This window comes from Psammomys obesus, unplaced genomic scaffold (assembly GCF_907164565.1).
Source record: "Psammomys obesus unplaced genomic scaffold, mPsaObe1.curated_primary_1811, whole genome shotgun sequence".
NCBI classification, from domain to species: Eukaryota; Metazoa; Chordata; class Mammalia; order Rodentia; family Muridae; genus Psammomys; species Psammomys obesus.
Window position 1 is genome coordinate 1,965,141 of NW_026596147.1, and position 13,847 is coordinate 1,978,987.

Below are 13,847 nucleotides of genomic sequence, written 5' to 3' on the forward strand. Positions count from 1 at the left end.
GCATTCTACAATAAGCCTGTGGCTACGAAGGTTGGTCCGGCCTCTTCACTACCCTCCTTTCCTTAGGCTAGAACAAAAAAAATGTTTGAGAGTTGAATTAGACAAGTGGGAGTACGCTGCTGTGTTTCAGCCACAGTCACAGAAGCATAGTTCAGTGTTCTAGCTAATGAAGGCACCAGTGATGAGACAGACTGTGGGGCAGTCCTTCCAGCCTTCCACGGCAGCTCTTCGTATCTAATTCTGAGCTCTCACTGCAACATTGCTAAGGTGCCAACTGCAGGAATCCGTCTCATCTCACGCTTCCATGGCCTCACCTCAGTATCACATCATTGCCCGCAGCTACCTAATTGGAAACAAAAACCAAACCAAGACTCTCCAGTTTCAGAACTACACAAGCAATTCATATTCAAGACCAATGTTCAGGAAACTTTATGCTAGTTTTTCTCGTACTTGGAGGTTGACAGCCAGTAGGCGTCTCATAAAGCTAGGCGGTGGCGCACAAATAACCTTAGCACTAAGGGTGCTAAGCAAGAGGACCTCAGACTCAAGGGCAGCCTGGGCTTCTGTGGCTGGACTCAAAGCCGCACTGGCTGCAGCTTGGTTCCCCGTGTCTCACAGCAACAACAAATTCTCCGTAAATTAATGAAAAAGCCTCATGGTTTTGTGTACATCTATAAACACCTAAGACTACCGATTACAATTAAGAGTTTGTTGTAATTTTATTTGGGAAGATATTGAAGTCCTAAACGATCAGAGTTTCCTCGGCTAAACATAAAAAGAACTTGAAAGAGCTGTGTTCTGAAACAATATACAAGTTTGCCGGTAGAACTGTTGATAAAAACCAAAACACCTGTAAGCTGACCCAGGGTCAAGAGTATCTCCTGATGTTTCTTATCGAGGAGATGCCCGTGCGACCTGCCATGTATCCTGAACCACCACCACCTCACCTATTTCACCACGCTGTGAAATACACGCTCCTACACAAAAGTCCCCTCCCCCCACCCAAGACAGGCTGTCTGGGTTATGGCTGTCGTCCTCCTCTGCTCTCAGATCCATTCCCGGTCAAGAGGACGAGCTTTTCAAGGGCGGTCTGTGTGGGGCTGAAAATACTCCTCGGTCTTCACCGCCAAAAATAGAGGCGAGTACACACAGAGTTCCAGCAGTGGCATGGCAAATGTTTTCAAAACAGGTTTTTATCATATACCATTATAAAAAAAAAAAAAAAAAAAAAAAAACATGTTTAAGGAAAAATAACCTTTGGACTACACATAATGCTTTGATTTTTTTTTTTTTTTTTGAGGGACTCTATTCTCGTCCCCCCTCAGGATTTGACAGGTGCTGCTGAAGACACCCTGCCTTATTTACTGTGCTACTGTGCGTGGATTTTCGTTTCCCTCGTGCATTAGGGCTACAGGTACAAATGGGCTACAGGTGACCTGACCCACCCACCGCCCAAATCATTTCCCTTCTTGCCATGGCAGAGTTACCTGACCCATGTCACAGAGCTGCTTGGTAAACTCACAAATCTGAGAGAACAGGCTCCTCTGCTTCCAGGATCTCTGTGTTGATCTGTTTACCAGCAGCTTATAGCCCCCCACTCCTGTTGTTTGTTTGTTTGTTTGCTTGTTTAGAAAAGTAAAATACACTCTGATTATGTCAGCTACTTCACTTCAAATATCTAAATATATTCATTAAAATGTTAACTTATTCTTTTGAAAGACTATTACAAAAAGAGCACCATGTTCAAGAAAATACTGAAACTGAGTATTTTTTAACATGCAAGTTTGTTATATTTTTGACTCAACACTCTATCCTGGCTAACAGGACAAAGAATAACCGAATACAAATTATGAACTGAGTTCAGTGATATTAGCAATTAACAGGTAATAACTAGCAATTGCTGATATACCAGTTTTTCCCACCATTCCTAAAGGCAGACAGCACTTACCACAAAAAGAGATTTGGATTCAAAAGTCTCATTCATGGCTTGCTTTCCCAGCTCTTGCTTTTCCCTTGGAGCCTCACTATCCTTTTCACCCTTTTCAGGGCTAATCTGATCAATGTGAGAAAGGTACGTTACTTCCAAACACTCTGAACTTTTCATCTTAACTGGGAGAATGCCTTTGATCTTCTGGAAAAACGCAGCTACAGACCCAGGCTCGCTTGCTGCGTGAGGAGAACCTGCCTTGCCAACATCCTCCTGGGTCGATTTCATGGCAGATGTTGTTCTTGGAACCCTGAGTGAAGCGTTTTTAGGATGAGCTGTAACATGCACATCCTGGCTGGTGATGAGTTTATTAAACTGCTGCTTATGTGTCTTGCTAATTAGGATTTCTGCTTTTTTGTCTGCTTTCAAGTCAGACCTTGGCATTTTGCTCATAACCATCGACTGTTTAGAAGGCACTGGTGAGGGTGAGGAGTCCCCAGGAACCTGAGGGTTGGGTGTGCCCTTCGTTGGGGGACCATCTTTGGGTTGCAGCACTGACCTGGATATAACTTTGGCTTTAACATTTTTGAAGTTTGGTCTCGGATAACTTATAATTTCCGTTTTCCTAACTTTATTGCCTATGGTGGTACTCATTTTGGTAGCTGATTTTCCCAGATTGGGTTTTGACATATTTATTGGTGCTCCTTTCAAGTCTGCTGCATTTTTAGCATCTCTTGGCCCATTCTCCACATTATTGTTGCGCGTCTCTGTCACTTGGATGGGTGAACACATAAAGCTTACATTGGGGGGTTGCAGAACTGGTGTTGACATGCAAACTGTATTATTTGTGCTAATGGCTCTACCATCTTCATCCCAAGCCATTTCACACGATGAGATGCTCTGTCCTGGAACACTTCTCAGGGTCAGCTCTTTGGTACTACTTTGGATTTCTGAGTTGCTGTCATGAGAAGCGATGCGTGGGTCTTCCGTTGTGGTGACTGTATACTCAGAGTCCAGGACTCTGGGTTTACTCTTATCAAAAGCTGGCACCAGTAAAGGGCATCCACCATCAACATGACAGTTGGACAGTGTTTCTCGTAGATTTTGGCCCATTTCTTGTTGACCAACTGAGCCGTGTGAATGTGCCTCACTGTTGGATTCATCTTCAGATACACAATAGAACTCCTGTAGTACAGACCCATTGGGGACCTCCATGCCATCAGGAACTGGTGTCACAGCTTGTAGCTCTTTCTCTCCAACAAGTTCTTGTTCGGTCCCATCTGCATAGTCTTTGGTGACATTTCCTAAAGAATACGGACTCTGAATTCCAATGACTGGACTGTCGGTTTGCATCAGCACATCAGAACACACTGTGTAGGTTGTGTTTAGGGTCTCTGATGGTGTGGCTTGAAGGCTTTCAAAGTTCTCTCCATTACAATTAATGCCCGTCATGTGCATCTTAGAAGAATGGGGTGATGGCCAAGTAGAGCAGGAGAACAGTGTGCTTCCATCCCTCACACTTGTCGCCTGCAGCCCTCCAGCAGCATGTAAAGGCTGGCCCTGTTTGATAGCATGGTGGGCAATAAAGGTGCCGTTAACTGGGTCCACTTTCCCGTCAAATGTTCCTTTCAGCTCCAAAGCTGCGGGAGCGCCTGCACAATCCAAATCATCATCAGACTTACACACACAGGGAAGAGAGGACTCACCCCTCTCATTCTCGACAACCTCTAGGGAATCCATGTTACTGTGCAGGTCCAGGGCCTTCTCTGTATTCCCGAATGCAGAAGACCGGCAGGTGGGGTCACTATGCATTGCAAACTCACTAGTGAAACCACTTGAAGGCTCTGGGTAAGCAACTGCCTCAACACGCTGCTGGCCTAAAGAGACACTCTCACTATGGTCCACGGCGGGATGCATTTCGTAGTCAACCACCATGTCATCTGGGTTGGCAGAGTTCCAATCCCCGTGACTAGCTGAAGGGTGCTGCGTACATGGTGATGTTTTGTTGTATTCAGAGGTATTCAAGGTTTTATCACTGATAAATACGTAATGCAATCCATCTTCTGTCCTATCTGAATTAGCATCATTCATCCTGGATACTAACTTTAAACCTCTGCCATTTTATTTTTCTCTTCAAATCCTTCTAAATCCAGAGTGAATGAAAAATGGTCTTGCTCCTCCTATCTCTATTGCTTTCAGCCCAGTTCCAGGATTGTAGTCTTAGATGCTTTGAAGTTGAAGTGATTTGTTGTTCCCTGGAAAAAATAAAACATTTAACTCAAATATATGTTAGAACATTTACACGTCACCCTTTAATTAGCTTAGATCACTATTTTCACGCTACTAACTCACAATTATGAGTGTGCGTGGGAGATTTACAATATCATTGGCTAATCTACTACTCCCTTTTTTCGTGTGAAGGAATGGAACACGATGATATGGAAACACAGATGAAGTTTCCTACTGATATCACAGCCGACATTCTCCTCCATGACTCCCAGAGACTTCTTGGAAGGGGGAGGGGAAGGGAGGTGACTAAGTCTTTCCTTCTTACTAGTTGACAGTGAAACCATTCATCCTAATTTCCCTTGGCAGTCCCAATTTATGTCCACCATCCCAGCTTAATTCATAAGCACCCCACCCCCACCCCGCCACTGTCAGAAGGGCCCCCCTCTGCATGATTACCAGGTAGTTCGTGCAGGCCCAGGCCCCAGCCCCACAAATGAGGTAAAGAGACTTGACAAATTTATATTTCTCTTCCCCATTTCATTCCCATCTTAACCATGTGCCTTTCCAATGTGTGTGTGTGTGTGTGTGTGTGTGTGTGTATGTGTATGTGTGTGTGTTGAGATGTGTTGATATTAAGCACTGAATGAATGCTTTTAATCCAAGCACTTGAGAGGAAGAGGCCTGATCTAAAGCTTGAGAACATCCAGGGATGTTCTGAAGACAGAGAAACCCTGTCTTCAAAAACAAAACAAACAAAAAGTTGAAGTAGCCTCTGTTAGAGTATATGCTGAACCGTTTAACATTTCCAAGTAAATTGATACATTAAGCCAATCTTGTCCCTGATGCTTGACTAAATCCTGGAAATTGAGTCTGATGACAAGGTCTCTAAGGCAGCACAAACCGGGAGGACTTCTCCAGCAGAACTGCTACCCTTCTGAGAAGAGGCACCTGAAGGCCCCAGCCCCGCCTAGGACACAATAAAAACAAATGCACAGGATCCTCACAGAGCATTATTTACAACAGCTGAAGAGTAGAAGTATCATGTCCATCAGCAAGTAAACACACACAAAAAAAAACCTTGTACATTTATACATCAACATACTCTTGAGCAGAAAAAAAGAACAGAAAGATGGACACAGTGTTGTAATAGGAAAAGATTACACTAAGAGAAAGGAGTCACTCAAAACACTACCTGTTACGGTACCACTTATACAAAACGTTCAGAACAGACAAAACTATATATAGACGCACAAAGGACAGTGGAGGTTTGCATGGGAACAGCTAACTGGAATGATGTTTTAGTGGGTAATAAAGTGGTCTAAACCGATTTTGCTCCTAGTCTCACCAGTTACAGACAGATGCAAAGTTACTGAATTGTGTAATAGAAAACTTTTAAAACACCCAGAAAGATTTTAAAAAAGCTGAAGAGATGGTAAGAAGGTAAAGGTGTTTGCTGTGTAACTAGAGTTCAAGGCCCAGAGGCCATGGTTCAGGTGGAAGGAGTGGACAGGTACCACAGGTCCACAGACATGCCATGATGCGGAGGAGCGCACTTTCCCTGTCCCTTTCTCCCCCTCCCACCTCTCTTTTAAAAAAGATTTAAAATCATGTGTTTTTCTAATAAAATTTTAGTTTTGCTTAAGAAAGTTCCACATCTTCAAGGTGGAACTGCAAGTCACTCATAAATTTTCATTTCATCTGACTTTTCCCCTTATTGTTACGTTGTCAGTCATCTGTCATCATGCTGTGTTCTGAGTAAAATATCTGGTGGGAACAATGACATTCAGTGTGGTGATCTATAAAATTCTGAATTAAGAGCAGATCTTATTTCCCCACTTTGTGATCTTTACGACTCCATATTCAAACTCCAGTACCCAAGTAAAACTCAAAATGGAAACCAAAAAGCACCCAGTGGCTCGGCTGTTTCCACTAACAGTTTTTTTTGTGTGTGTTTCTGACCATACATCCTGAAATCAGCCTCTACTGGTGCAAAGAAAGGCTGGAGTATTCATCTCAACAGCATATACACACGTACGCATTTATGAACATAGACACACATATTCAGAGGCTGTGAATCCTACAGTGAGAGCTGCATATTTTATATATTTCATGTAAATTAGTCAAGTCCTTTACCAGACTGACTTAGTTAAAAGGATTCACTAATATATATATGTTCACTAATTAATATATATTCACATTCATTGACTAGGAGCTTCAAAGTTTTTATGCAGCACAAACTAGTAATTTATTACAATGAATTAATGTGTATTTGTGAGGGTAGGTGGCACTGACAGCCCCATGGATGTCAGAGGATTTGTGATAGTTGCTTCTGTCCTTCCACCATCTAGGTCCCAGTTTCAAACTCAAGCCATCAATCTTGGTGGTGAGTCATCTTGCTAACCCTACAGATTAGCATTTTTAACCCCGTTACGAAGTACATTCAAGTTAAAAGCTGAAATGTAAGACTATTGATTCATTTTCAGAAGCACCAAAATGACAGACCTTTCTGTTTCTTGAAGGGTAATGCTCCTTTAAGAGAATGTAGTGTAAGGGGTCATTTGAGTTACTTTTCTGTTGCTGTGATAAAATACCATGACAAAAAAAAAAAAAAAAAACAAAAAAAAAAAAAACACCTTAAGGAAGAAAGTTTACTGTGGCTTAAAATTCTAGAGGGAGCGTCCATGGAGGAAACCGAGAGAGAACACTCCACCACACACAGGAAGCAGAGGGAGTAAACCGGAAGTGGAGTGAGGATGTAAACTCTCAAAGTCCGGTCCCTCCATCACCGCCATACATACTTCCTCCAGCAAGGCTCTCCACCTGGAGGTTCTGAATGCCAAACAGTGCCACCATGTGGAGCCCAAGTATTCAAATATCCGAGTCCATGGGGAATGTTTCCTATTCAAACCAGCAAAGATTAAAGGGAATGACGAAGCCGGTGAGGGTAACAGTGGGGGCAAAAAGAACAAAATATGATACAAGTCGTATGATAATGAAAATGCCCAAATAAAACCCATTGTTTTCCCATTGTTAACTAAAAAGAAAAAAAGAAAGAAAGAAAGAAAAGGTGGGGGTTGGAAGATAAGAATGATGTGTAGAGGGATGATGAGAATCTGTAACAACCAAATGTAAACACAAACACTCTGTAAACATAAGCCTTATTAGCATGATTACAGACGTTATGTGCCTACATAAACAGGATCATTAAATTCAATTAATAGAATTATTACTTAATCTCTCTTTTCCAAAGTACAAAAAAGATTTCATAAAATATTTTAAAAGATACAAACTTAATAAATGGTTCAAATGGCGAAATTAAGTCATTTTGAAAAGATACATAATTGGAGAAATTATGGCACCAATTTCATACATGTTTTTTATGCTGTTGTTTGTTTTTCTTTCATAAAATGGCACTAAATTAAATGTCTTTGCAATCTTTTGACTTCTCATCAGCTACTCTGGAAATATTTTCTAAAGATAAAAGTAATATTAGTGTCCAAGTGGGTTACATAGTAATGGGAACAGGAACTGCCTCTGACATAATCTGATTGACCTGCTCTTTGATCACCTCCCCCTGAGGGGAGAGCAGCCTTACCAGGCCACAGAAGATGACAATGCAGCTACTCCTGATGAGATCTGATAGACTAAGATCAGAAGAAAGGAGAGGAGGACCTCCCCTATCAGTGAACTTGGAGAGGGGCATGCATGAAGAAGGGGGAAGGAGGGTGGGATCGGGAGGGGCTTATGGGAAATACAAAATGAATATAATGTAATTAATAAAAGTTTAAAAAAAGTAATATTAAGTCAAAGAACAAGGCTACAATTTAAGATGACATGGTTTATCAACTTTCAGGGTGGATGTGTGTTGTAATTTTGTTGTTTGGATTTTTCTTGTTGTTTTGGGGGAGTGTTTTTTGTTTGTTTTGTTTTATTTTTTCAAGAAAGGGTTCTTCTGTTCAATTCTGGAACTCCCTCTGTAGACAGACTGGCCTCGAATTCAGAGATCTGACTGCCTCTGACTCCAGAGCTGTGGGATTAAAGGCGTGCACCACCAATGCCTGACTTCAGTATTCTTTATATTACACATATTACCATGTGTAAACAAGCACATGATCTGACTTGCGCATTTCATTTAATACTATCTCACACTATTCACTATAGAACACAGTACCTGTGAAGTACCTTTAATGTGAAGATAAAGCCATGGACAGGAAAAGGGTAGCCATCCTTCCCTCAGGAGGTTGCTCAAAGTAGAAGACAGATCAGCCCATAAAGTGCTTGCCTTGCAAACAAAGGGACCAGAATTCAATCCCTAGAAGCCATTAAAAAAAGAGGCTGGGGGTGGGGCCTGGGAAGGTAGAGACATTTACCAACACGGTAAATGTCTAGTCAGCTTGGCCTAATGGAAGAGCAGGTCCAGGCCAGTAAGAACCCTAGCTCATTTATCTGGCCTCAAAACACACACACCTGCTAGCTGCAAGCATGCGGTCTCAGGACCGATTTCATCCTTCCCCTACTTTTAAGAATTCTACCTAAATGTTCCCCACTACATGCTAGTCACATATCCTATGACCTCATCTCACCTGATTCCTTAAGCAAAGTCTTCATATCCGTACCGCTGCAATATCATTTGTCCCAATTTTTAAGAAACCTCAAAGTTGCTGTCTTGGAAACATTTTTAAATCAAAACAAAGCAGAGATTTAAAACAAGAGAAAAAAAACCTGACCAACCAAAACAAAACAAACCACTTGGGACCAAGCTATTCTGACCCTCAGGGGATGGTTCTCAAGTTCTTCCAGTAGCTGTCTATCTAGCAGAGCACAGCACGGTGACCACATTCCCTTCTGAAAGAGAATTATCTGGAAAGAGCGTGACTTTCTGGGGACAGAACAAATTTCTTACTTATTACAGTTTGGAAATACAATAGGAGTTCATCCTGAATAAAAAAGCAACCATAATACCTATAAGGCCAAGAGCCTATAAGAAATCAGCCAGGCATGGCAGCGCACGTGTGAAATGTTGGCATCCAGGCAGCAGACAGGAAGACTGTGTGTTCAACACAAGCCTTGACTGTGGTCTTGCCCAACAACAGCAAAACAATCAAGAACTGGGAAGTAGTAATAACCATATTCTAACCCTCAGCTTTAAAATGGTTTCTCAGCTCAGTGGATGGAGTACTTGTCAAAGAAGTGTGACACAAACTGGGATCCCCAGAACCCACGATAAAACCAGACACAGCGGTACATGTCTATAATTCCAGTCCTTGTAATCATGATGGAGGCATGGCTGAGAGAATCCATGGATGCCCATAGGCCAGCTAGCTTGGTATACATGTCAGAACAAGAAAACCCTGTCTCAAAGTAGGAGACAAGCCCTAACACTCAAGATTGTCCTCTAACCTCCAACATGCACATTGTGGCCCAAGTGTGCCTATTCTCAGACACAGGAACATGCATATATACATACATCATACACAGGATTCCACTTAAAAAAAATACTTAAAAATTAAAAAAGTATCTGTGCTCCAAAGATAAAAATGACATTTCTTAAAAGCAAAAATGCCCAAAAAACTGGAACCATCATCATATAATTGAATTAACGACTACTGACATTGTTAATCCTAGAAGGAATTTTAGAGATCCAACTCATACTCATTAACCTTACAAATGCAAAGATGACCTCTGAGAAATCCCGTACATGCCAACGGCGCAGTGAGTAGATCTCTATCGGGTTTGATGATACTCGGTTGTGTGCTGTTAACTCACCAACTAACCTGCAAGCTCAGTGGAGGCTTCCTACGCCTCTTTCCCACCGTCTAGTCCTACCATTCAAATTTAAATCGGTATGTGATAAAAATGAAATGAAATGTTTCCATAAGCCAAACAAATGCCAGCTTCATTATTCTGTGGCCATACACAACTTAATTTTACATCTATTTAGGGTATGAGCTGCCATCTTTTAATATTAAACATAAATACAGTTAAGAGTTATAATTTATAAATCACAGAACTAGTCTACTTAAAAGCCTTTTGCTAGGTTTCAAACCCAAGACAAGTGCCTAAGATGCCATGACCAAAGCAGACACTGGCTGTCAGATTGCCTAGCAACTCACAGCCCCTACCACTTGCAAGGCCCTCCTGGCTGGTCCACCCCACCCTCTACCTTAAACTCTCCAGCCCAGGGGACTGGGCTGCTCTTCCCTGTGTAATCCAACCATTTTGATTACCTTCTCTCTTTGTATCTTTGGACTTCATGGCTGCTGCATCTGATCCCTTGCTCTCCCCTCTTTCTCCCTTCCCCTTCATCCCCACATGTACACCTCAGGGTCAGTCCTGACCACTCTGGACTCTCCCAGATGTGTGTCTGCCTCTGGCTACGCTCTCCCACATACCTACAATAAACCTTCTCCTCCACCATACCTAGGAGCAGTCATGTTCCTCTTTCATTTTCCTTTTGTTGTTTATTTTCATGGACCTTGGAAGAATACACAAGTCACGGCAGTAGTTCAACTCCACAAAATATGCACTCACTGGTAAAGCAGTGGCCTAGGCATGACAAGGCAACTTCTGCTAACATCTCACCAGAGGGAGCAGGCCATGGAGCAACAACCAGTCTTAGCCAAGTCAGGAGGAAAAAATCTTACCTTCTACCCAGGAGTGGAAGAACTGGAAACAGTTGTCCAAAGAATGAAGTCAGTAAGGGAAGCTTCAGTCTTAAGAATTATGTCACGTACATAGCACATGATACCAAATTAAGACCTATACCAGTATCTGTCCTGAGTATCGTTCTTCTGCTTAAATGAGACTTTCAGCCAATGTAATTCATCAGTGATTCAGAGCTTCCAGAGAATAAAAGGAAAAAACCAGATGGGGAGGGAGGGCAGGCTCTTGCTTGTCACTCAAAAGCAAAGTGGATTTTATGACTAACAGGGCTGGCTGGTTAGCTACTTAGCCCATTTCCTCTTTCTTCTTTTCCTTCATCCCTTATAGTGAATGTTGTGCATTTCAGACAAGAACGAGGTAGACGTTACATACACTACCCCTCTAGGCTTGCACCAGAAAACTCACAAATTCTTTCTCCCTATCGGGCTTGACACAGATGAACAAAGCAAGGCCTTCGGATATCAACATGTTAAGATGCCAAGACCACAGATGGAAGAAGCCCAGATGCCCACCTCACTGACTAGAGAATCACTGACCAGTCATAAACTGTCAATGTACCTCAGGGAGTGAGTAATCAAATAGTGCTATATTTGAAAATGACCATTTTTTAGCTGGTGTGTATGTATGTATGCACACAGGTGCCTGTGTTTTGCTGTTATTTTACTAGCATGGCTACCACAGATTATATTCTCAGATGATACTATTGCTTTTGAAGTAGAGAGCAGTTAAAAATAAAAAAGAATGACATAGTTATCTTTTTGCTAACAGAATACTTCATAAATTAACACCTGTTTAATAGGAAAAAAAAATCTGATTAGTAACTCCTTGGGGGTTTTTGACAGAATGAGTGAAGAGGAATCTGTCTTCCCTGTATGTGAACACAGAAGATGTTCAGACAGTCAAGTAAATAGCTTCTAAGGTACCCTACCAAAAAAAAAAAAAAATGAATTTCTATATATTTGATCTTGAAGGAAAAAAATAAAATAGTTCCCACCAGACAGAAGCTTATCACAAAGAGTCCCTACATATTAAACAACCTCCCTGCTCCTTCTCTGTTATTAAATCCTTCTCGGGTTTGCTACTGTGACATCACCGCCTGTTAATATAATTCAAAATTTGGCAAACAAATTCTATAAAGACAAATTGTGAATATTTTTAGGTTTTATGGACTATAGAGTCTGAAGTGTGTTTACTCAACTCTGCTCTTGTAGAGTAAAAAATGAGATAAATCCAAGTGAATAAGCATGAATTGTTCTCAATAAAACAACTTACAGAAAAAACACAGTGGGCATGTGGACACTAGAATAGCTACTGCAACAGTCCCAGCCACCAGCTACACTTTACCATCAAGCACGCACGCTTCTTTTGGGTTTCACTTCTATTTCTTGACTCTTTCAGCAATGTTACTATTGCAGTGCATCTCAGCATGGACTCAGTTCTCTTATAAGTAATATTTATCTCCATAAAATATCTATCCCTTAAATATATCTAATTTTTTAAAAAAAAGCAAATCTGTACCAAATTTGTTTTCCAATTTTGTAGAGCCTGCTATCAGTTGCATAAACTATCAAATTTAGAATACAGACTGCAAGATCTTTGTAAAAAGAATCCTGGGTCAAGAGTAGTGGCTCATATCTTTAATCCCAGCACCTAGGAGGCGAAGGTACATGGAGCTGAAGTTGAGATCAATCTGGTCTAAAGAGTCAGTTCCAGGACTCATTTTCTCTGTGTAAACCCCGTCTAACTAAATAAATAACTGACTAACTAAATAAGTAATAAAATAAAATAAAACTGCTAGTGAATTGAGACTGTAGAGACATCTTTAAGCTTAAGAATTGAGCCACTGTTTACTGAAGTTGTGTTGATCTATCCAGGTTTGGCACAGTTGCCAAAGTTCATAAAACTGAAAACTCACTCATAAACAGGAAAAAATTCAGTAACTCATGCAGTCTTAAGGATAAGAACACAACTTACAATTGACGGTGCTTAAATGTCTGCTAAGCACCACGTGTGAGAACACGCAGGAGTACCAAAGGAGTCTGGTCTTGACAGGCATTCGGCCCTTCCATCTCAACGGCTCCATGCAAGTCCCATCCTCCCATCAATGTCTTCATGGTGCCCCGATGTCACTGTGTCCTGTGTCTCCAAGTTCCCACAACCACAGTCTTACACTGCATGCATTAGGTACTCTTCCGTTTCTCATTCCCCACCCCTTCTTGCTTAAAGAATCCTGAGTTTCCTTTCCATTCCATTTAATTTAGGAAAAGATTCTCTCCCCAGCTTAAATTCTGATATAAACCATGAAATCTTAATTTCACCTGGAGACTTAAAGACCTGTTGTTATGATGGTTTAAAACAGAAGAGAGGAAGAGAGAGAGAGAGAAAAAAACTGTGAAGTAATAGCCAATATGTGACACAAAGGGCTATTCCAAGTGCTTTCTGTGAAAGTCTCTATAATTCACAAACAACCCTTCAAAATTACCATGATGGTCTTGCTGGAAGCGGTGATCCATAACTATAATCCCAGTACTTGGGAGATTAAAGCAAATGGATTGCCACAAAGTTGGGAACATTTTGGGCTACCCAGCAAGTTTGAGGCTAGCCAGAGCTAAATAGTGGTAACCTGTTTAACGGATGGAGGGAAGGAGAAATGAAAGATAATCATTCACAGAGGAACGTCTACACAGAGCTGTCCAGGCTGGAGTGAGTGATGCTAAGAACTCTGTTTTATGGTCATTGTTTTAACTGCTGAGCTAAATAAATTCCAACAACACAAGTCAAAGGATCTTCCAGCTGGAAGGTGAAAGACAGTGAGGTGAAGTCTTCCCAGTTCAGAATTGAGCACAGTCAGGCACAAGGCTGGTGCCTGTTGTCTAAACTACTAGGGAGACTGAGGCATTAGCTGAGCCCAAAAGTTTGAGGCCAGCCTGGACAACATAACAAGACCTAACTCAAAATGATAAATGATAGATGGGAGAGATGATAGATAGATAGATAGATAGATAGATAGATAGATAGATAGATAGAT

The 13,847-nt window shown here is 41.5% G+C and overlaps 1 protein-coding gene across 3 annotated transcripts in view; it reads right to left on the minus strand.

The window, feature by feature from the left end:
- Mtus1 (microtubule associated scaffold protein 1) overlaps positions 1 to 13,847 on the minus strand; it is a 143,775-nt gene that overhangs the window by 91,058 nt on the left and 38,870 nt on the right. For all 3 annotated transcript variants that reach the window (XM_055593522.1, XM_055593523.1, XM_055593521.1), the window contains exon 2: positions 1,949 to 4,182. In XM_055593522.1, coding sequence (XP_055449497.1) covers positions 1,949 to 4,018 — 2,070 coding nt within the window. In that variant the 5' untranslated portion in view covers positions 4,019 to 4,182. The remainder of the gene's footprint in view (positions 1 to 1,948; positions 4,183 to 13,847) is intronic.